The sequence below is a fragment of the Maniola jurtina genome, chromosome Z (genome assembly GCF_905333055.1).
Source record: "Maniola jurtina chromosome Z, ilManJurt1.1, whole genome shotgun sequence".
NCBI classification, from domain to species: domain Eukaryota; kingdom Metazoa; phylum Arthropoda; class Insecta; order Lepidoptera; family Nymphalidae; genus Maniola; species Maniola jurtina.
In genome coordinates this window covers 6,143,575-6,165,411 of record NC_060058.1, presented here as the reverse complement: position 1 = coordinate 6,165,411, position 21,837 = coordinate 6,143,575, and the positions used below count along the sequence as shown (strand labels likewise).

Genomic DNA, 21,837 nt, shown 5'->3' with positions numbered 1-21,837 from the left:
TTTTATTTTGCTCTGTGCTCTTTTTATCCGTTGATGATTTGCGCGCGGTAAATGACCAAATACCAATTATTGTTAACGAAAAACTTATTTCAATTGGATTTAGCCTGTGTTTCGTGTTTAATCTCAAGATAATATATGAACTTTTAATAATTCTTTATCAAGTGTGCAACTATGCCGGCTTCTTGGGAACACGACATTCTCCACGAAAATGGAAGTTCATCACATAAGTAAGATCATTCTTTCGGTTCATCAATTTCACCACCTCGCCAGTATGTTAAATGATTAAAATAAACTTTGAATTACCTACTATTACCTACTATATGAATTGTAGAGGTTTTGATCGGGAAAAAAAGACAGCCGCTAACAGCAAGTTTATTTCAGGTCATCTCGACTTTCTAAGAAGAACACTCAAATGAAAATCACAAGTATGTTTCCCGCGAAACGCAGCAGGAGTCCTGTGTGCAGTCTTGAAGTTAACGAAAATGTAGGTATTTTCTTATTCTTACTGGATCTTAGCTGGTGAACAAATAAAACTTCATAAGTAGTACTTACCTATAACAGGAAAAAAAACATTCAAGCAGCATCAAATCTAGTATCTAGGCAAGCGTGCTCCAACCTAGACCTCATCATTAATGAAAAAAAATGAAAAATATCTTTATTTACACTTAACATTGCCTTAAAATAAACAACGATAACAACTGCGTTAGTTAGGTACAAACTGTGTTGCAGTTGTTAACGCCCACCTCCAAAAAATCCATTGCTCTTTATTAGGTGATATAGGCTAACTCTTGATTGTCATCAAGCGTAAGCCTATATCACAATTTAAAAAAAAATCATATTGTCAAGTCTGTTTCTGTTCGAAAGACTGCTTTTGGATGTTCATTTTTTAAGTTGTAAAACCAAACCACAACCATACCAGTAGGTATATTTCAGCAAAACAAGTAATCTAATATGAGCGTACACAGTTCATGCAATAAACTTATTCTTATTCTATTCATGAGGTGTATAACTGTGCCTTGTTCTAAAACAGATCTCAGCCGGGCATGTGTATTTAATCCTTAGTCTATGACCTGCGCAAACCAACCACTATGTTCAGTTTGGACTACTTATTTAACAATCACTATCATGTGAAAATTACCATGATTGATGGTAGATGTTATTAGTAATTTCAAATTTACCATGTATTATTAATTGGAATTGGATGTTTTGATTTCAGAAAAAAATTAAACTTGATATTGTTGAATTACCTAAACCAACAACTGACTGCCTCAATAATAGCATTTCCAATGAAAACATACCTTTGGATGAAAAGAAATGTGATGATAACAATCTAATCACTGGAAACAATGAAATAAGTAATAATAATAAATCTTCAGAAATAAACAAAAATAAAGTATTAAGTGACATCCATCAAAATGATGAAGCAATGCAAAATAAATTGACAAAAAATGGTAATGCTGATAGGCCCAATATTGAGCAAGAAGCAAATAAAAACCTACCAGACCTGGAGAAATGTACCGTTTGCAGACAATATGTGAATAACTCTGATATCATCTACTACCAGGGTCATCCCCAGGATGCTGTAGAGGAATTTATAGCTTTAACAAACGAAAAATTAACACTTTCTTCTGGTAAGTTAAAAATAGCCAGAAATGCCTAATGTATTATCTAGAAGGATAATTCTTTTATTGTTTTTCCATTTTTCTTTGTAATAACCAATCCTAAGTTTGACAGTCAGAAGAAAGGGAAGTATAAGTTATAAGGTGTAGCTATGTTAATCAAAACTATTATCCAGTCAAAACTAATTTTAATTGAAAAACCAGTCAAGTGCAAGTCGGACTCATAATATAATATGAAGGGTTCCATACTACAGTCGTTTTTTGACATTTTGCATGATAAATAAAAACTGATCACTTTATTGTCTGTCTCTCTGTCTGTCTGTCCGTCCGTCCTTCCGTTGTGTCTGTCAAGAATACCTATAGGGTACTTCCTGTTGACCCAGAATCATGAAATATCGTAGGTAGATAGGTCTTATAGCACAAGTGAAGGAATAAATCCGAAAACAGTGAATTTGTGGTTACATCACACAAAAAAAAAATGTGTTCACGAAAAATTTAATTCACCCAATATTAAGAGTGTTGAACCGATGAGGCATGAGCTATTTTTAAGCCATTTTGCCCCCCTATATTTTATTAAATCGCGTTTATTTAATCGCTCGCGTGATTCAAGGTTTTAATAATAATTGAGGTTTGTTACAATATTTTATGCAATGCCTAAGTTATTTTATCATGTGTTTTAGCATGCTATCCTGCGGGAATTTGTGTTGCGTGTTTGTTTGTTTATTGGCTCATCGATTCACTTATTACTGCCAAACTGCACATTAAATTTTGATAAATGAGATCTCTCTTTGGCTTCGCTTTACCATTCCGTGTGTTAGAGGCTATATTGTCATATGTCATAAAATTTTCCGATATGTCATAAAAGAACTTATCATAATTTTAGCCTTTATATGTGAAAATTATTATAGTAGGTGTAACTATTTATACTGTGCATGATAAGGCAACCATATTTTCGTAAATATGTATAAGGAAAGTTGGATTTTGTATGATTTCTTGACTCTCTTATACTTACACAAGTATATAAAAGATTAGTAGTAAGTACTGACTACAATTATAAGTTTTATTCACTCGTACTTAATCTATAAAGACAATACACTGTTTTAAAAAACATCACTGTTTTGAAAAAAACGACAAACTAACACCACATACTTAAAAATATTGAAAAAATAATCCGTTTGAAAATCTTCTAGGATCAAAACGGTTTGTTATAAACTAAACTGCACTGGGTACGTCCGTTCACGGAAACAAACAAAGAACCTCGGGTAAATACCTAAACTTGAGAACCAGCCTCATGCTTCAACGCTCTTAACTTGCAGAGCTGCATATAAAAGGATAAAAAACGTTACGTACAATGATACGGAATCCTTCATATGCGAGTCAAACTCGCACTTGACCGGATTTTTCAGTTAAAAGTAGTTTTTACGAAAGGGAATATTAAAGCTTTGAAATAATTTTAGGTCAGGATGGTGATGTAATGGAGAGACCACAAACATATATAACTGGATTTTCAATATTTGATGAGTATGGCCACTTGTGTCCAATTGATGCAGGCCTTGTTGAAAGTGATGTACGGATTTATATGTCGGGGTATCTCAAGTCCATCTGCTCTGACTCAGCGGATATTGACGAGGAATCTTGTCCAGTAAAAGATTGTGGGCCTATTGTAGAATGGTAAAAGATCCTTATTAGTTAATTCTTACTATTGTATGCTAAATATAAACTAAATACTTTTGAATATGTACTAAACCAAATATTCTTTCCATTTTAAAGGTATATCCATGGCTTTGACGGTGGAGCTAATAACTGTATCACCTTGTGTACTGAATATGGTGAATACAATTTACTTAAGCCTAGTACAGCATATAAACCTCTCATGGACAATCTTTATGAAAAAATATGGCTCAGTAAAGTCATAATAGAGTATATAGAAGAGTATCATTATCTTCAACCGACATATGAAGATCTATTGGAAATAATCAGAGGACATACGGTTCCAGATCTAGATGATAAGAAAATGTCAGAAGAAATGCTCCACAAACATGCTCAGTTTATATGCGACCAAGTCGTAGGTTTAGAGGCAGACGAAGACGAGAAGCCTTTGATCACATTACCTTGCATGAGGGAACTAATTAAATTAATGGGAATTAAATTTGGCAATCGGAAATTCCGTGCTAAAATTGATTACAAAAAGGTCGATAAGAAGGCATGGACCAAAGCGACCACTACTCCTCTAGTGCAGAAAACATTCGAAAGTTTCTTCTCTAACCAATTAGACAAGACTGACCATGAACTTACTTTAAGGAAAAAAAGATGCGGGGTGTGCGAGGCTTGCCAAGTGCCGGACTGCGGGGAGTGCAACGGTTGTCGCGCCATGTGCAAGTTCGGCGGGCACGGCCGCTCCAAGCAGGCTTGCGTGCGGCGCCGCTGCCCCAACATGGCCGTGCAGCAGGCCGACGACTCTGAGCCGGAAGAGGACGATGACTACCAAACGGCGGAAAAGCTAAAGCTCGATAAAATCGATGACGCTGTATCGGTCAAAGAAACCAGAAAGAGCAGCAAGAAGATTAAATGGATCGGGGAACCGGTCAAGGTAGATACTACGAAAGTATATTATGAAAGAGTTGAAATTGATGGTGCCGAGTTTTCGTTAGGAGACTTTGTAATGCTAGAAACTTCGAAATCAAATATTCCTGCCCTGATTTCGAGAATCATTTATATGTGGGAAGAAATTAATAATAATAAAAGCCGGTGCTTTCATGGTGAAGTTTTCTTTAGAGCTTCGGATACTGTACTGGGAGAGGTCGGTAACGCAAGAGAAGTGTTTTTGGGGGATCGATGTTGCCACGGCGCCCCGCTTTCTTCTATTTTAAGAAAAGCTTGTGTCGAAAGGCGAGATCCTCCGCAAGATTGGTTTAAATTGGGAGGGAAAGAAGTCGATGAAGAGCTTTTCGAAGATGATGGCAAAACATACTTCTATCAAAAATATTATGAGAGAATTACTGCACGTTTCGAGGACCTACCGATTGACGCCGAATGCCCTAATGTCCTAAGAAAGCATAAATTTTGCTCTTCTTGCGAGCGCAAATTGAGACGTGAAATGAAAGATATACCTAAAGTTATTGACAAAATCACAGATAAGTCGGACATAGTTCAAGAAGCAAATAGAACCGAATGGACGACTGTCAAATGGAGAGATAATGACTATAAGAAAGGTTGCGGAGTATTTCTTAAGCCGGGCACTTTCAAATTTAAAAATACTGTCAGTAAGAACATAAGTAACGGGAAAATGAAGTTAGAGAACATCGATGAAAATGTATATACAGAGTATTACAGGAAGAGCGTTAATAATATGCGCGGCTCCAATGCGGACACGGGTGAGCCCTTCTGCGTGGCGCACGTGGCCGCCGTGGCCGCGGCCGGCGCTGGCCCGCTTGTCGCGCCGCAGGACATCTACCTGCGCGTCAACGTGCTCTACCGGCCCGAGAACACCACTAGCAAGTTTCCAAACAACGAAGATCTCAATGTAGTCTACTGGAGCGAAGAAATCAAAGAGATACCATTTTCGGCCGTCGTAGGACTGTGCCATTTAGTGTACGTGGAGAACATTCCCCAGCAGGACTACATACATGAATGGCTGGAGATGGATCCCAGCAGAATCTATTTCAGACAATCTTTCGACCGGGCCTCGGGCGAGTTCGGTGACGTCCCGCACCACGCGAAGATCGTCGGTCGAGGAGACAGGAGGAAAGATAAGGGGAAGGGAAAAGGCAAGTCCAGCAAACCGGCGGACTCGAGTGTCGCTAATACTCTGGAGATAAACGTGAGACCTCTGAAGACCCTGGACGTGTTCGCCGGCTGCGGTGGCCTATCGGAAGGCCTGCATCGCTCCGGCGTTGCCGAGTGCAAGTGGGCCGTCGAGAATCTGGAAGCCGCGGCTCATGCGTACTCCCTGAACAACAAAAACTGCGCAGTGTTCAAGGAGGATTGCAATGTGCTGCTGAAGAACGTGATGGCGGGCTTGACGCACAGCGCGGACGGCCTGCGCCTGCCCGCCCGTGGCGAGGTGGAGCTGCTATGCGGCGGCCCGCCCTGCCAAGGCTTCTCCGGCATGAACCGCTTTAACTCACGCGAATACTCCAACTTCAAGAATTCGCTGGTGGCGTCGTACTTGTCCTTCTGCGATTACTACCGCCCCAAATACTTCATCCTCGAAAACGTACGGAACTTCGTCGCGTTCAAGAAGGGCATGGTGCTGAAGCTCACGTTGCGCGCGTTGCTGGCCATGGGCTACCAGTGCACGTTCGGAGTGCTGCAGGCCGGCCACTACGGCGTGCCGCAGACGCGGCGCCGCCTCATCATCCTGGCCGCGGCGCCGGGCCAGCGCCTGCCGGCTTACCCCGAGCCGACGCACGTCTTCAGCCGGCGCGCCTGCTCGCTCACCACCATTATCGACGGCAAACGGTTCTCGAGCAACATTAAATGGGACGAATCTGCCCCGCGACGGACGGTAACGATCAAAGATGCTATGGGCGATTTGCCTGAAATATGTAACGGCGCTAATAAAATCGTGATAGAGTACGGCTCGATGCCTGAGACGCATTTCCAGCGTTTGGTGCGAAGCCGAGACGAGAGCGCCAACCTTCGTGACCACATCTGCAAGAACATGGCGCCGCTGATTCAGGCGCGCATCGCCCGAATACCCACGACGCCCGGCTCGGACTGGCGGGACCTGCCCAATGTATCAGTTCCTCTCTCCGATGGAACTAAATGCAAGGTACCTATTTTCTAATTTTCACGAAAATAGATTTTAATTTTTGACCAAGATGGGGTAATAGTTCTTATGGTAGCCGTTCGCACTTTAAATAACGTGAATAGCAATGTCCTTTGCACCATTTTGGTTACCTGGAAGAGATCGCTAGGTAGCGGTATGGCCGCTAAATTGTACCTTTTTTTTTTATTAATTATATTATGTTGTAATATTTTTGTTTTGCTTTGTATGTGTTTTTTCTGTATTAATTTTGTGGTGTACAGTAAAAATATATTTATTCATTCAACCTTCCTGGTTTCTTCCTCATTCTTGTGAACGAATGCGATGACCGGTATGAAATAATCTTTATCAACTCTTGCAGGTGCTGCAGTATCGCTACGAAGACAAGAAGAATGGGCGCTCATCCTCCGGCGCGCTGCGCGGCGTGTGCGCGTGCGCGGCGGGGGGCACGTGCTCGCCGGCCGACAAGCAGGAGAATACGCTCATCCCCTGGTGCCTGCCGCACACCGCCAACCGCCACAACAACTGGGCCGGCCTTTATGGTGAGTCTGTACAGTAAGTCGCTACGAGGACAGGAACGGGTGCTCGTCCTCGTACACAGCGCGCGGCGCCTGTTCCCGGACCAAAAAACTTATGAGCAACACGCTCGCAGGGAGAGCTTCCATAACACCTTCCTCCTCGATGTTCTTCTTCGCAACCGTTCGCCCTTGACAGAGTGGTCGTGGCCATAAATTCTTCACTGCTGCTCGCTCGATCTGCCTGCAGCGCCTTCTGTTGGTGGCATTACGTTGCACACACAGAAATAGGCATGTTCGTTGCGTAACGGACGGTTGTCCTCTTCGATGTATCTATGTTGATATGGCTGTCTGTGTAGGTCGCATTTCATGGGACGGGTACTTCAGCACGACGGTGACGGACCCCGAGCCGATGGGCAAGCAGGGCCGCGTGTTGCACCCCGCGCAGAATCGCGTAGTGTCAGTGCGCGAGTGCGCGCGCTCGCAGGGCTTCCCCGACACCTACCTCTTCGCCGGCTCCGTGCAGGACAAACATCGTCAGGTAACTTTCATTTTTCTTTCATTCCATGCTTATTGAATGAGTTAATCGCAAAGATTCCTTTTTCCCGACGTCAAATGCACTAGAATATTTTGGCAGTTCGCCGCGAGACCGCCACATGCATCATGCCTTCGACAATCGCTATTGGTCTCTAGGCTGTTTGTGAAATACCCTATCTTCTAAATACATACAGATAAAGGACGGCAATTCACGATACATCTATCTTGGATTTTCCTTATTTACTAATGGGGGGGGGGGGGGGCAATGTTGAAGATTTGTATTTCTATAACTCTAGATTTTGATAATTACAGTTAACGATGAATCCTGGGAAGTTATAAATTTAACAAAATAAATTCCTTGCTCAATTACAAATCCAAATCATAATCTTTTTAAATTTCAGATTGGAAATGCTGTACCGCCGCTGTTAGGTGCGGCATTAGGCAGAGAAATCAAGAAAGTTCTGAATGCTTTAAAATAAATGTGACATTATCTGAAAACTTTTTTATAAATAATGCCTCATAATAATTGGAACATATATGTATGCAAAGGCTTTTTTAAAAATAGTGTTTTAAAATAATTGGGACATAAATGTATACAAAGATTTTATATAAATAGTGTTTTAAAATAATTGTAACGTATCTGTATGCAAAGACTTTTTTTAAAATAGTGTTTTAAAATAATTGGGACATAAATGTATACAAAGATTTTATATAAATAGTGCCTTAAAATAATTGTAACGTATCTGTATGCAAAGACTTTTATATAAATAGTGCCTTAAAACAATTGTGATGTATCTGTATGCAAAGATTTTTTATAAGTAGTGCCTTAAAACAATTGTGATGTACCTGCATGCAAAGATTTTTTATAAGTAGTGCCTTAAAACAATTGTGATGTATCTGTATGCAAAGATTTTTTATAAGTAGTGCCTTAAATAATTGTGATGTACCTGCATGCAAAGATTTTTTATAAGTAGTGCCTTAAAACAATTGTGATGTACCTGCATGCAAAGATTTTTTATAAGTAGTGCCTTAAAACAATTGTGATGTATCTGTATGCAAAGATTTTTTATAAATAGTGCCTTAAAACAATTGTGATGTATCTGTATGCAAAGATTTTTTATAAGTAGTGCCTTAAAAAAATTGTGATGTATCTGTATGCAAAGATTTTTTATAAGTAGTGCCTTAAAACAATTGTGATGTATCTGTATGCAAAGATTTTTTATAAGTAGTACCTTAAAACAATTGTGATGTACCTGCATGCAAAGATTTTTTATAAGTAGTGCCTTAAAACAATTGTGATGTACCTGCATGCAAAGATTTTTTATAAGTAGTGCCTTAAAACAATTGTGATGTATCTGTATGCAAAGATTTTTTATAAGTAGTGCCTTAAAACAATTGTGATGTATCTGTATGCAAAGATTTTTTATAAGTAGTACCTTAAAACAATTGTGATGTACCTGCATGCAAAGATTTTTTATAAGTAGTGCCTTAAAACAATTGTGATGTATCTGTATGCAAAGATTTTTTATAAGTAGTGTCTTAAAACAATTGTGATGTATCTGTATGCAAAGATTTTTTATAAGTAGTGCCTTAAAACAATTATGTCATGTACCTGCATGCAAAGATTTTTTATAAGTAGTGCCTTAAAACAATTGTGATGTACCTGCATGCAAACATTTTTTATAAGTAGTGCCTTAAAACAATTGTGATGTACCTGCATGCAAAGATTTTTTATAAGTAGTGCCTTAAAACAATTGTGATGTATCTGTATGCAAAGATTTTTTATAAGTAGTGCCTTAAATAATTGTGATGTACCTATCTGTATTTATAAATAGTGCCTTAATATAATTGGGACATATATTATGTATGCAAAGACTTTTTTTATAAATAGTGTTTTAAAATATTTTTTTTTTTTTATTATTAGGTATTTGTTTAAATAGTATGCAAAGGATTGTGCATCAATATTTTACTAAAGATAACATAGTGATTCTTCAGAAATATTTTACTAATGCTAACATAGTGATACATACTATTTGATGATTATATAATACATTATTGTTCATGCCGACGTTGCTCTTTTATTTCGCTGTGAAAACAGGGGCGGCTTTCCCAATTTCTCTAATTTCAGTTCAAATTAGATAAAACTTACTCGGTTTTCAACATGACATTGTCAACATTTTCTCTAAAATTGCGGAGATTTTATTTGCTGGCATCCTTTGTTCTACAACATCGCCTCCCTGTCAATGTCATTCAAGTGCCAAAACATAGAGTAGGATTATTGCAGTGATTACATACTCTATGTTGCCAATTGCCAAAAGATCCTTGTCGTCTTATATACTAGGTCTGTGCTTGTCATACTGTGTAATCTGTGCTGTGTAACGATAGTGATTACATACTCTTTGGGCTCTGTGGTAACGGCTATCACAATTGACAATAGTCCTAGATAATATAGTAGATAATCTATGGTCCTAGAAATAAATAAACCATTTCTAAATCATTTCCAAATATTGTGAATGTGAAAATTATAAAAGAAACGCAATACATTATAGTGTCGAAGTGCTATTTTACGGCTTGAGAAAAATGGCGAGGATGAAATTTAACTCGTTTCTTTGGGGCATAATCATCGCTTCAGCAACGTGGAGTGTATCCTTGTATTTGTACTGGTTATTAAACATGAGCGGTGAGTGGCAACTTCCTTTTTATATAATTTAAAGACTTAATTTCATGAATACAATGAGAAACACAGCACAACATAATTACTAGTTAATTAAGTACCTTTTTGTGATAAAATATTTGAAGCTCTCCATCAGCTATCCTTTCCAATTCATTACTAAATCCCAAGTAACTTTATTCTTCCTGTTGTATTGAAATTAACAGTGTAATTTAAAAAAATCAATGAGTCAAATGAATCAATCCAAAAATCAATCAATCTTGCTAAAGTTGATAGTGTGAGATTGAGATTAATTTATTGCAGTTTGAAAGCATTTACCTAGTCTATTTCAACTTGTATCACCATCATTCCTGCAAACCTAAATACATATATAATTTTATTTGCTGATTTTAAGTGGAATTTTTAGCTATATTTGTCTTTTCTAGTACTACTACTACTTTTCTACAATAAATATTGAGTACATAAGTGAGTACTTCAAAGTAAAATATTTTGTTTTAGTAAAGTTATTGAAGTCTGAACCCTCCAATCAAAAACATAATTAACAATTGGTTGTGTTAGTGCAGCTTGGCTTTTAATTTAATCAGTTCAATTGCTGCTAACAACTCATATTTACCAAATTATTAAACACACAATCAGTTCTTCACTGCAGTTAACTTAAACAAAAATTGTATTATTGCATGTCATTATTGCTTTTTCAACCCTACTTTAGCATTCAGAAACATTAATCTGTATAAACAAATAAGACATAATACACACAACATACTAGTCACTACAAATTAGTAACAACATTATATTGCTAGGCACATAAATCTTTAATTGGATTGAGTGTACTTGTGATGCTATAACATGATTTCTATAGAAATCTCACATTTCATCAATTTTAATCAGTTGCCTACAAGATAGAATAATAATAACATAGCTATAACATTGTTAATAAGATGTGCTTTCTAGACCAGTGGTAGACTTTACATATCTCTATATGTCGCAGGGAAATTATACCAACCAGGATTTGATCATAATCCTGGCAGATGTTAACCTAACCCAACCTATCCTAACTTTCGATTTTGGTACTCAGATTTCTTTTTGAACCACATTCGATCTAATACTAAAATCCCAAAAAAGAAAAAAAATGCCAAAATCTTAAGTTAGGTTAGAACATAAAAATTGGGTGTATAACTAGTCACTAAACAGATCAAATTGAGTTGTTATTTTAAGGGTACACTTCTTACGCGCTTTTCCATACAACACCTATTATTATTCTATTCTTGTTGTTCTCGACCTATAACTTACTCACACAGTAAATCTGACTAGACTCTCAAAAAGTTATATTACCTACCTATACAGGTGTTTAGTTACAATAACTTTGTATAAGATAAACTATTTTGTAGCAATTATTATAAATGGCCATTTTTTTTAGGTGATAATGTTGTTAATAATACTGAGAACAGATTCCATTACCATCTTGTTAACAAGGGTGAAAAGGATCGTATAAAAAACAATGACAAATCTATTGCAGCTTTGGAGGGCAAGAATTTGTTGTATGACAACCCCAAAACAAGTGATGATCAGTTTGCTGGTAAAATGTGGAAGTATCAAAAAGAAAAATCTGAATATCAAAGGAAGATCATGCTGCGTGAAAAGTTTGCTAAGCAGTTAGGGATAAAATCTCCTGCACAACCAGATAAGAGTTTGGGTAAAACATATTCTTCCTTCTGATGTGACTATACAGGTTTTCGGGCTCTTATTAATACCGTTATTAATCCATGGTAATTCAACATGGAACCCTAAAAAATTATTGCAAGGGAGCTCAAATCAAAATAATCAATTATTTTGATGAACACTCTTTTTCAATTTCGCTGATAATAATTATTATTAGTAATCAGCAAAACCATCCAAACAACAAATACATGTTTATAATTCATTGTCTTTCAAATAATATTTCAAATTAATAAAATATAGTAGTCAAGGCCAAATTTATATATTCAAATTTTTTCCTTACAGAAGATCAGTTTGGTTTAATTCACAACGCAGAAGATGTGAGGATTCGGGAAAAGGGATATACTATGCATGCATTCAACACTCTGATTTCACAGAGAATTGGAAATTTTAGAGGATTGCCTGACACCAGAAATAAACTGTAAGTCCTGTTAATTAAAGTATAACGACTGAGTATTACAAGCTTCCACAGTTTATTTCATCTTAAAATCCTTCTTTAATCAATATCATTTTGCAGGTGTCGTTCACAAAAGTTTCCGCCGAAACTTCCTAAGGCATCCATCATTATTTGTTTTTACAATGAACATTTTGAAACACTGATGCGTTCGATTCATTCTATCTTAGATCGTACAGATCAACAGCATCTCAAAGAGATTATACTAGTTGATGATTATAGCGACATTGATGATCTGCACCAGCAAATACAAAATGCTATAAATGAACTAAACAACTCCGTGAAGAAACAAGAAGAGATGCTTGAAACAAATAATATTGATGGCGATAATATTATTGCGGATTATATAAACGATGACAATAACAATGAATTAGATAGTTTGAAGGAAACAACTGATTCTTCGAAAGGTACTTTAAACATACGGTTGCTGAAAACCAAGAAGAGGGAAGGGCTTATTCGTGCTAGGTTATTTGGAGCTGAAAATTCTGTTGGAGAAGTAAGTCTTTTTAGCTATTGTTTTGCTGTGATTTCTGTTCTTTACCTTTCGATTTCTAATACTTAGCATGAAAGAAAGTCCCTGCATTAATTTATTTATCCATGATAAAATATGTTTTGATATTTTCAGTACTGCATTATAGTAATTTTGGTTTGTACATCTATCTACAAGTATAGATTCTTTCCTTTGAATTACTATATATATTTTTGTAATAGAAAATTATTGTTTGTTTGTTTAGTAAAAAGTAGTTACTTATTAAATTAATGACCATTATTCTTGAATATGCCATAATGACTGCTTAGGCTTTTCTGCCTTTACCAGTGATTGATTATTTGTATGTTTAAAGCATGACTCATACCATTCATATCTTTAAAATATTTAAAATCTTTCAGGTTCTTGTTTTCCTGGATTCCCACATAGAAGTGAATGTAGATTGGCTACCTCCCCTCTTGACCAGATTAGCCGAAGACGTAGACGGTGTCCATGTAAAATACTCACCGCGCGCTGTGACACCGGTCATTGATGTTATAAATGCTGATACCTTTGAATATACTGCTAGTCCTTTGGTTAGAGGTGGTTTCAACTGGGGACTGCATTTCAAGTGGGACAACCTGCCTAAAGGAACTTTGAAAAGTAAGTCAAAATTTTATTGCCTTCATCACAATTATTATCAAACAATGGATTACCACTGTTGGTACATAGATCTCTTGTAGGAACTCCCACACGCCACGGTCTTTCGCCGCCTGAATTCAACGGCTGCCTGCGACTCGTTTGACGTCATCTGCCCACCTAGTGAGGGACTTTGTTCCTTTGTCATCATGACTAATCACGACTAATACTCACTCCCCTTTCCCCTTCAACTAAGCGTAAAACTTGTGCCAGGGGTGGGTGCGACAATAGTGCAACGGGTGGGGTTTGAACCACCAACCTTTCGGAATTCAGTCGGCTCCTCAACCGTACTATACAACAAGCCTCGAGAGCCTCGAAGGCTATCGAGGCTCTCGAGGCTTGTTGTATAATATCACACTTCACACTAATATTATAAAGGCGAAAGTTTGTATGTATGTGTGTGTGTGTGTGTGTGTGTGTGTGTGTGTGTGTGTATGTTTGTTACTCCTTCACGCAAAAACTACTGGACGGACTTGGCTGAAATTTAGAATGGAGATAGATAATATCCTGGATTAGCACATAGGCTACTTTTTATCCCGGAAAATCAAAGAGTTCCCACGGGATTTAAAAAAACCTAAATCCACGCGGGCGAAGTCGCGGGTATCGGCTAGTTAATTATAAAATTTAAAAATTATCATTTTGTTATAAATACTACATATAGACAACTTTTAAAAACTATTTAGAGATCTAAGTAGTATTTAAAACCAAGTTGCAGTGTTTTCATTTGTATTCAGACTCTAAGTGAATTTAATTGAAATCATTTTACAAGAAAGGTTTAGTATAACACATTCATAGTAATTAGTTTATAGAATAGATTAGCCCATCAGGTCGGGGTGTGTAGGCTAATATTAATTGAACCAGTTTAAATTGTGTTTAATAATCTTATTAGTTTAGTAAACATTACCCACTTGTTATCAATTGTTTACATATTAATTATATTGCATTTGGTAGTGCATGTCGTGTGGAACTCATGGTATTTAATAAAATAAAAATGAAGATAGGTAATTAATTATTGTTGACAGTATTTAAAGTTATTGTTTTATTATAATTAGTGTCGGCGGTCTATGTAAAAGACTAATTAAGCATTTAATAAAAGATCATGATTGATGTCAGTAGTGTAGGGTTATCTCAATAAGTCAAGACTCATAATAATTGTATGAATGATATAAATATATAAAATAATATGATATAGATGTACTATTTATTGAACAATTATGAACTATAAATATAATATTTCCTTATTAGGCAATAAGGTCTTTGCACTGTGCCACTTTTTTACTGGTAGTAAGTAATAGTTTTTATACATTTTTGGTACAGTGTCATGACAAGCGGTTAAAGTTATCGTTAAACTTTGAACAGCAATTAATAGAAAAATGGGTTGCACAATGTTCATACGTTGAGTCAATCAATTTGATATTTTACATATTACATAATACTAGGTACATGATGATCGCGATTTTGTCTGCGTGGATTTAGTTTTTTAATCCCGAGGGAGCTCTTCGATTTCCCGGGATAAAAAGTAGTTTTTGAGAGAGGCAAGCTCTGTAGCTCCTCAAAATCAATAAAACGGATGAGCAGTGAAAAGATAGCAGACAAACTTCGCATTTATAATTATATATAAGTATGGCTTTAAGACTGAAAAAGAAAGTTTGTAATTTTTAAACCTAACCTTAGTTTATGTAAGTATCTTTCCAATAATTGTATATATTATAGTACCATTATCTGTTTTTTTTCAGACGATGAAGACTTTGTGAAGCCAATAAGATCTCCGACTATGGCTGGTGGATTGTTCGCAATCTATCGAGAATATTTCAATAATATTGGCCAATACGACTCAGGCATGAACTTGTGGGGTGGTGAAAACTTGGAGATATCGTTCCGGGTACGATTTTGCAATCCATACTTCTATCTCTCTGTTTTCTTACATTTCATTACCTGAACCTGAAGTTTTGCGCAGTCTGGACTCTATGTAGGATATTTTTACTGTAGTATAGTTTGATAGTTTACACGCAAAAAAGAAGTTAAACGCAGATGAAGTGGCGGGCAATAGCTAGTTATGTGAATGAATGAGAGTACATATTCGAACGCACACGGTTGCGTGTGTGAGTATGGGTGCGCGCGTGTTTGTATGACAATCTGTATGCGGTTAGCTTCATGTTAAATCCATATCTGTAGTAATATTATAAATGCAAAAGTGTGTTTGTCTACCTATTTATCTGTCTGTCTGTTATCTTTTCACTGTCAATCCACTTACCCGATTTTGACGGGTAGGTACAGACATATTGTTTACGGCATGTAAACAATATCTCTGTACCCGGAGATGGATATAGACTACTTTTATCTTGCTAAATCTAAGAGCTCCCACAGGATATATGAAGTCTAAAACCTCGTGGATGAAGTCGGGTGTAACATATATTAAGTGCAGAAATAGCTTGCACCCAAGAGACAGAACATAGAATATTTTTTATCCTGGAAGATCAGAGAGTTCCTACGAGATTTAAAAAAAAACCTAAATCCACGCGGACGAAGTCACGGGCAGCATCTAGTTATGTTATATATTCAGAGAAAGTTATAGCTCTTCAATTCATTTGATTTATTTATTTTATAAAGAAGAATAGTGAGGTTGACTAAAATCCAAAAACATCCCATATTCCCTTATGGGTTAAATATTCTGGATTCGGATTGACTGTGTAAGCACTTAATACCAAGATTTTTTTCTCGGTAGAAATTCGTGAAGAATATAAGTGAAGTGAAGTGCACTAGCACATTGACCTATATCTTCACCAGAACTTGGTGAAGTTATAGGTCAATGTGCTATCTCAAATTTTGGAGTTACGCTTCCGTTAACTGCCAATATGAATCAACGCAACAGATGATCAATTTTCAAAAGTCCTTTAGTGAAACTCCTGTGCAAAATTTCATGCTAGACCCAGCGGTAAAAACCGTGTGTTGGGTTCGTTATTTGGTAAATGTGATAATAAAATGTTATTTTTACTTGTTTAGATTTGGATGTGTGGCGGTATTCTTGAGCTAATCCCCTGCAGCCGCGTGGGACACGTGTTCCGTAAACGCAGGCCGTACGGCTATGGGGAGAAAGAAGACTCTATGCTCCATAACTCTATGCGAATGGCTCGCGTATGGATGGATGATTATGTGGTAAGATCCTTATCGATTCGTATAGGATACTATTTTATTTTATTGAACGATAAATTGCCTTGTTACGATATCACTCGGTGGTAAGTGACGAAGCAATCTATGATTTTGCTGGTAGGGTAGGGTAAGTAATATTATGACCAGACCGGAGTTAATTTAGAAATGTTGAAATTCCTGATTGTCCCTGCTGGAAATACTACTGCATACAAAAGGACAATTATTATACATATGATGTAATTATCCATACTAATATTATAAATGCAAAAATTTGTTTGTCTGTCTGCTAACTTTTAACGGTCCATTTTTTAAGCGGTTTTGACGCTTTTGTGACTGACACAGCTTGCGTTCCGGGGAGACATGACCATTGACCAGGCTACTCTTTACCACGGCTAACCAAAGTTCCCACGGGATTTTCTAAAGCCTGCATCATCACTTGCCAGCAGAACTGATTGCAGCCAAGCGGTAATCTATAAATTGAAAAAAAATCTATATTAATTGAGAGTAAAGTTGCCTATTTTTAACCCCCGACCCAAAAAGAGGGGTGTTATAAGTTTGACGTGTGTATCTGTGTGTCTGTGTATCTGTGTGTCTGTGTATCTGTGTGTCTGTGTATCTGTGTATCTGTGTATCTGTGTATCTGTCTGTGGCATCGTAGCGCCTAAACGAATGAACCGATTTTAATTTAGTTTTTTTGTTTGAAAGGTGGCTTGATCGAGAGTGTTTTAGCTATAATCTAAAAAAATTGGTTCAGCCGTTTAAGAGTTATCAGCTCTTTTCTAGTTTTCTTGTAGAAAAGAAGGTTAGATAACCGTTAGGTTCATAATATTATGTCAATTGACAAATGTCAAGCTGTCAAGATGGACGTTGCCTAAATACATATAATTATTTATTTGAAAATGATGTTTTGGAAAACTCAAATACTTTGGATCGTCGGGGGTGTTATAAATTTTTAATTTACACTTGTAATCATTTCAGACTAAAGTAATAGACCAGAATCCGTCTGCGGCTCACATCTCTATAGGCGACATATCTGAGCGGCAGGCTTTACGCAAGAGCCTACATTGCAAGCCATTCAAATGGTACCTAGAAAATGTCTACCCTGAGATCGAGGCTGGACAGGACACGGCCGCTAAGAAGAAGATTGCTGCTTTAAATGACCCAGAGAAGAACAAGTTGCAACCTTGGCATTCCAGGTATTTTTGTTTTTTTTTAAAGAATATTAGCCATGCTAATTCATGACTAACACTCCCCTTTCCCCTCCAATTAAGCGTAAAACTTGTACCAGGAGTGAATACGACAATTTCAAACTGTGCCTGTTAGCATTTGATTAAGGTTATATACTCCCACATTTACATAGTAAAAAAATCAGTATCGTTGGATTTAATCTCATAGTATGTTTTGTTTTGTTGTGCAGAAAACGCAATTATACGGATTCATTCCAAATACGTTTGAAGAATACCTCGTTATGTATACAGAGCGCTAAGGATATTAAAACTAAAAATTCTGGATTGCTGCTTTCAAGTTGCATGAGAACTTTAAATCAGGTACGTACTTATGTATTGGTTGAACACTATGTCTAAACTAAGCTTGATAGATCTAAATTATTCTCATTAAGACCTAGCCTTTTCGTAAATCGGTTCCGATAAATCCATGTTTCGCGTGGCATTTTTAGTAAATGAAATCCAAGTGGACGAAGACGCGCGTGAATTATTGTGTATTTTTGGACTATGTATAAAATGGACCATTCGCGAATTGGACTATCCCGAATCGGACTATCTACGAATCTGACCCATCTGGGTCTGATTTTGCTTGTAAGATTTTCTATAATGTAGGTTCGAGATAGTGTGCCTCACTCATAGCACTAGTGGGTTAAGAAATTATTTAGATAAATTCCACCCGATTGAATCCAGAGTAGTGTCTAAAATTTCATTCGTAAAATTTATATTCTATTGTTTTGTCCTTGTAACAGATGTGGTTTGAAACGGATCGGCATGAATTGGTCTTAGGGCGGATTTTGTGTTTGGATGCTACTAACAACGTCTCACCTGTTATCGGGAAATGTCACGAACTTGGCGGCACTCAGGAGTGGAAACACAAAGGATCGGTATGTAAACTTCATTCTGGTTTAAGGCCACAATTACACCTGTAAGTTTTACTCACGTAAGTAGCTTACATGATTAACTTACGACACTAATGTAAGCACTCTTTTATGTGTCATATCAACATTGACCTGCGACCTATTACCCATATCCATATCCATACTAATATTATAAATACGAAAGTGTGTCGGTCTGTCTGTCTATCTGTCTGCTAGCTTTTCACAGCCCAAGCGTTAAACCGATTCTGTCAAAATTTGGTACAGATTTAGCTTATATACTAGGGACGGACATAGGCTACTTTTTAACCAGGAAAATCAAAGAGTTCTCACGGGATTCCTAAATTCAAAATTCAAAATATTTTTATTCAATTAGACTTTTACAAGTTCTTTTGAATCGTCAAAAGCATCTACCACTGGTTCGGAATGCCTAAAAACCCTTCGGTTCGCTTAACTGATTTATATAAAAAGTACCAAGGTAGCTTGCGTCCCTTTAATTGACATAGGCATCTTTTATCCCGGAAAATCAAACAGTTCGTTTCCAAGGGATCTTTAAAAACCTAAATCCACGCGGCAGTACCAAAATAACGCGCGTGCGCGCGAAAATAAACGGTAATGAAGTTGTTTCAAGAAAGCGTACTATGTTAATAGGAATATTTTATATAATATCTATGGATAAGAAGTTTATTTTGACGTGACTTACGTTTATTTTTAATAGGCTGGCAGTCCCATCTACAACACAGCGGCGGGTATGTGCTTAGGAGTCGAACGGGCGTACCGTACAGAGCCACTTCTACTAGTCATATGTGACAACCAACCAACGAACCAGTGGGATTTCATCAGGTCTTAATTCATAGTTAACATCTAAAGTAGTAGCTAAGTTGTATTAATGTTGTTAATCTTTGTTATAGCTCGCAAGGTACTTATAGTTCGCTCAGAGGCCTTAGTGTAAGGTTGCAAGTTAAGTAACGCGGTAAAATGTATCATTTGGATAGGTAAACATCGTGATTTGGCATTCTAAGTTAGAAAAACGTGACTCCAGTTAAAGTTTAATCTGTCTAGATTGTATGGAGGCGTCAAATCACGCTATACGTCATATTATTGTATTTAACTTGAGAACTTACACCCAAGCCCTCTGTAGTTAAGCATGTGATTTTATGCCTCGTCAACATTGATAGAATTCGAGCGTCGAAACACAAGAACGTCACAGAATATTGGATCTGAAGGCCCTTGATTTAAAGTCGAAAATAGAGTACCACCGATTTTAATTTAGCAACGGTTCCGCTTGGAGCGCTGAGTGTACGGACGGGCTAGCGCTTTAAAGCAGTTATGGTCCATTTTAGTTAAACGCTGACGTGTTTCGACGCTCAAATTCTATCAATGTGGGCGAGATGTAAAATCTCATACTAACCATACTGTTTGTGTGCATTATATAGCATTTCATCAAAACTACGAGCGGTGTTATGAACTGTTCTTGAACTTGTGCAGTGGGTGATGAATGAAAACATTATCATGTGCAGAAATAACCCGACTGATGTTGAAGCTCTTTATAAAAATCAATTATAATCCTAGTGCCCAGTAATAACCTAAAAAAAACTTCCCAGACCATTGACAATTAATCTCTTTTTTACCATAGCAAGTTTTCCTGTTAGAGCTCAGTTAGACGGTTCATCAAAATAATCATAACCCGAAGTAGTAACCCGAATTGTTTACAAAATGTGTATTTCTGTTGCCGCTATAACAACAAATACTAAAAATTTCAAAATATCTGAAAATAGAAATAAAATAAAAAGTGTTATTTTTTGTACAATCGTACGGAACCCTTCCTTTTTTTTTAATGTCTACCGTTCTCTTTATATTGTTAAGGTTTAATTACAATACTCAGTGTTGTTTCAGGTTTCAGGTTGGTTGTCAATTAAACATAAGGTATTATATTATAAAGCAAGTATTAGTTTTAGGTCTCAGTCTTCGTACGATTCTATGAAAAAATTACTAAACGCAGAGAAGTATCTTCTTTCGTCATTTGATTTCATTCGATCAAATTTAAACTGTATGCTTTAAATTATAAACAACTGAGGCCTTCTATTATTAATATAATCTCAATATAATTAGATTTTATTAGTTTAGTTTTTACTAGTTGACCCGCCCCAGCTCCGCATGGGGAGCCTACCTATTCCATAGACAAAATATGGGCACAAATGTGTTATACCCTATTAGAATCTAGCCAATAATAAACATCCCGTGAAATGTTCTGTATACAGTGAAACCCGTATTGTATAGTTACAGTTTTATTATAAGTATTAGCATAGATTTATTTATTTCCAACTTCACATTCCAATTTTAGCAATTGTTTAGCAACCGTCATGAATTTATGGTACCGTATAAGTTTGATGTTGACGATAAATAACATACAAAAAGTTCCTAAGACTATAATTTGTTTTAGCATTTTGTAAAGGCGTACCCACACTAGCGTGCCTACTATAACGATGTCGGCGGCTATTATTTGTACTGAAAAATCCGTCCCATGTTTATTTGTCAATGTAACACTAAATCATATTAGTTTTTTTACGAATATTTTACAGGTTCTTTTGTAATCAATAAGCAAACAGGTATCGTAACAAATTGACTATAATAATTATTAATAGGCGCTACATACCTTCAGTTTTAACTCTGCGATTTAACTGTACAGTCCAACTGTACAGATAAATCGTAAGTCCATACAGCCTACACACCTTCAAGCAAAAACGCGCGACCTTTCAGTTTTTATCAATATGGCCTCCAGAGACGACGCTTTAGCGATCGTAGGGCTAATGTGTGTGTTAAATGAAAATAGAAGAAAACGAAAAAAATAGAAGAAAACGAGAAAACGAATAAAAACGACAAAATACGTATTCACTTCACGCTCGCCACGACAAAACTGACGAAACTGCACAGTTTTCGACTACACACTCTCAGTTATCACTGTACAGTTCTATCTGTACAGATTTATCTATTGATATTTTGATTAGATCTCAGTTAAACTGTACAGTTCAACTGTACGTTCCACACACCTAACGATTTATCTGTACAGTTGGACTGTACAGTTAAATCGCACAGTTAAAACTGAAGGTATGTAGCGCCCATAAGGAATTCTAATTATTTTAA

The 21,837-nt window shown here is 36.8% G+C and overlaps 2 protein-coding genes across 4 annotated transcripts; both read left to right on the top strand.

Moving 5' to 3' along the window:
• Window positions 1–41: 41 nt before the first annotated feature.
• LOC123880636 (DNA (cytosine-5)-methyltransferase PliMCI-like) lies at window positions 42–8,331 on the top strand. Of its 2 annotated transcripts, XM_045928849.1 has the most exons (9): window positions 42–227; window positions 382–484; window positions 1,217–1,631; window positions 3,077–3,290; window positions 3,390–6,393; window positions 6,749–6,929; window positions 7,262–7,443; window positions 7,841–7,926; window positions 8,077–8,331. In XM_045928849.1, the coding sequence occupies exons 1-8, from the start codon at window positions 172–174 to the stop codon at window positions 7,916–7,918; spliced, it is 4,233 nt and encodes a 1,410-aa protein (XP_045784805.1). In that variant the 5' UTR covers window positions 42–171; the 3' UTR covers window positions 7,919–7,926; window positions 8,077–8,331. The 2 variants fall into 2 exon arrangements, with proteins under 2 accessions (XP_045784805.1, XP_045784806.1); XM_045928850.1 differs by lacking the exons at window positions 42–227; window positions 382–484; window positions 3,077–3,290; window positions 8,077–8,331 and having other exon boundaries at window positions 1,496–1,631; window positions 7,841–8,050.
• A 1,550-nt stretch (window positions 8,332–9,881) lies between these two features.
• Window positions 9,882–21,329, top strand: LOC123880647 (polypeptide N-acetylgalactosaminyltransferase 35A). Of its 2 annotated transcripts, none has more exons than XM_045928879.1 (11): window positions 9,882–10,119; window positions 11,627–11,803; window positions 12,112–12,247; window positions 12,344–12,776; window positions 13,169–13,409; window positions 15,182–15,327; window positions 16,449–16,601; window positions 17,574–17,791; window positions 18,013–18,142; window positions 18,568–18,702; window positions 19,412–21,329. In XM_045928879.1, the coding sequence occupies exons 1-11, from the start codon at window positions 10,020–10,022 to the stop codon at window positions 19,541–19,543; spliced, it is 2,001 nt and encodes a 666-aa protein (XP_045784835.1). In that variant the 5' UTR covers window positions 9,882–10,019; the 3' UTR covers window positions 19,544–21,329. The 2 variants fall into 2 exon arrangements, with proteins under 2 accessions (XP_045784835.1, XP_045784834.1); XM_045928878.1 differs by having other exon boundaries at window positions 11,528–11,803.
• The last annotated feature ends 508 nt before the right edge of the window (window positions 21,330–21,837 follow it).

What these genes read in the sequence shown, in the direction of transcription:
- LOC123880636 (XM_045928849.1), top strand. Translation starts at nt 172, where the DNA reads ATGCCGGCTTCTTGGGAACACGACATTCTCCACGAAAATGGAAGTTCA. An exon ending in AATGGAAGTTCATCACATAA is followed by an intron (nt 228 to 381) that starts GTAAGATCATTC and finishes AGTTTATTTCAG; the next exon opens with GTCATCTCGACTTTCTAAGA. An exon ending in CAACTGGGCCGGCCTTTATG is followed by an intron (nt 6,930 to 7,261) that starts GTGAGTCTGTAC and finishes CTGTCTGTGTAG; the next exon opens with GTCGCATTTCATGGGACGGG.
- LOC123880647 (XM_045928878.1), top strand. Translation starts at nt 10,020, where the DNA reads ATGGCGAGGATGAAATTTAACTCGTTTCTTTGGGGCATAATCATCGCT. An exon ending in ACAACCAGATAAGAGTTTGG is followed by an intron (nt 11,804 to 12,111) that starts GTAAAACATATT and finishes TTTTCCTTACAG; the next exon opens with AAGATCAGTTTGGTTTAATT. An exon ending in GCCTAAAGGAACTTTGAAAA is followed by an intron (nt 13,410 to 15,181) that starts GTAAGTCAAAAT and finishes GTTTTTTTTCAG; the next exon opens with ACGATGAAGACTTTGTGAAG.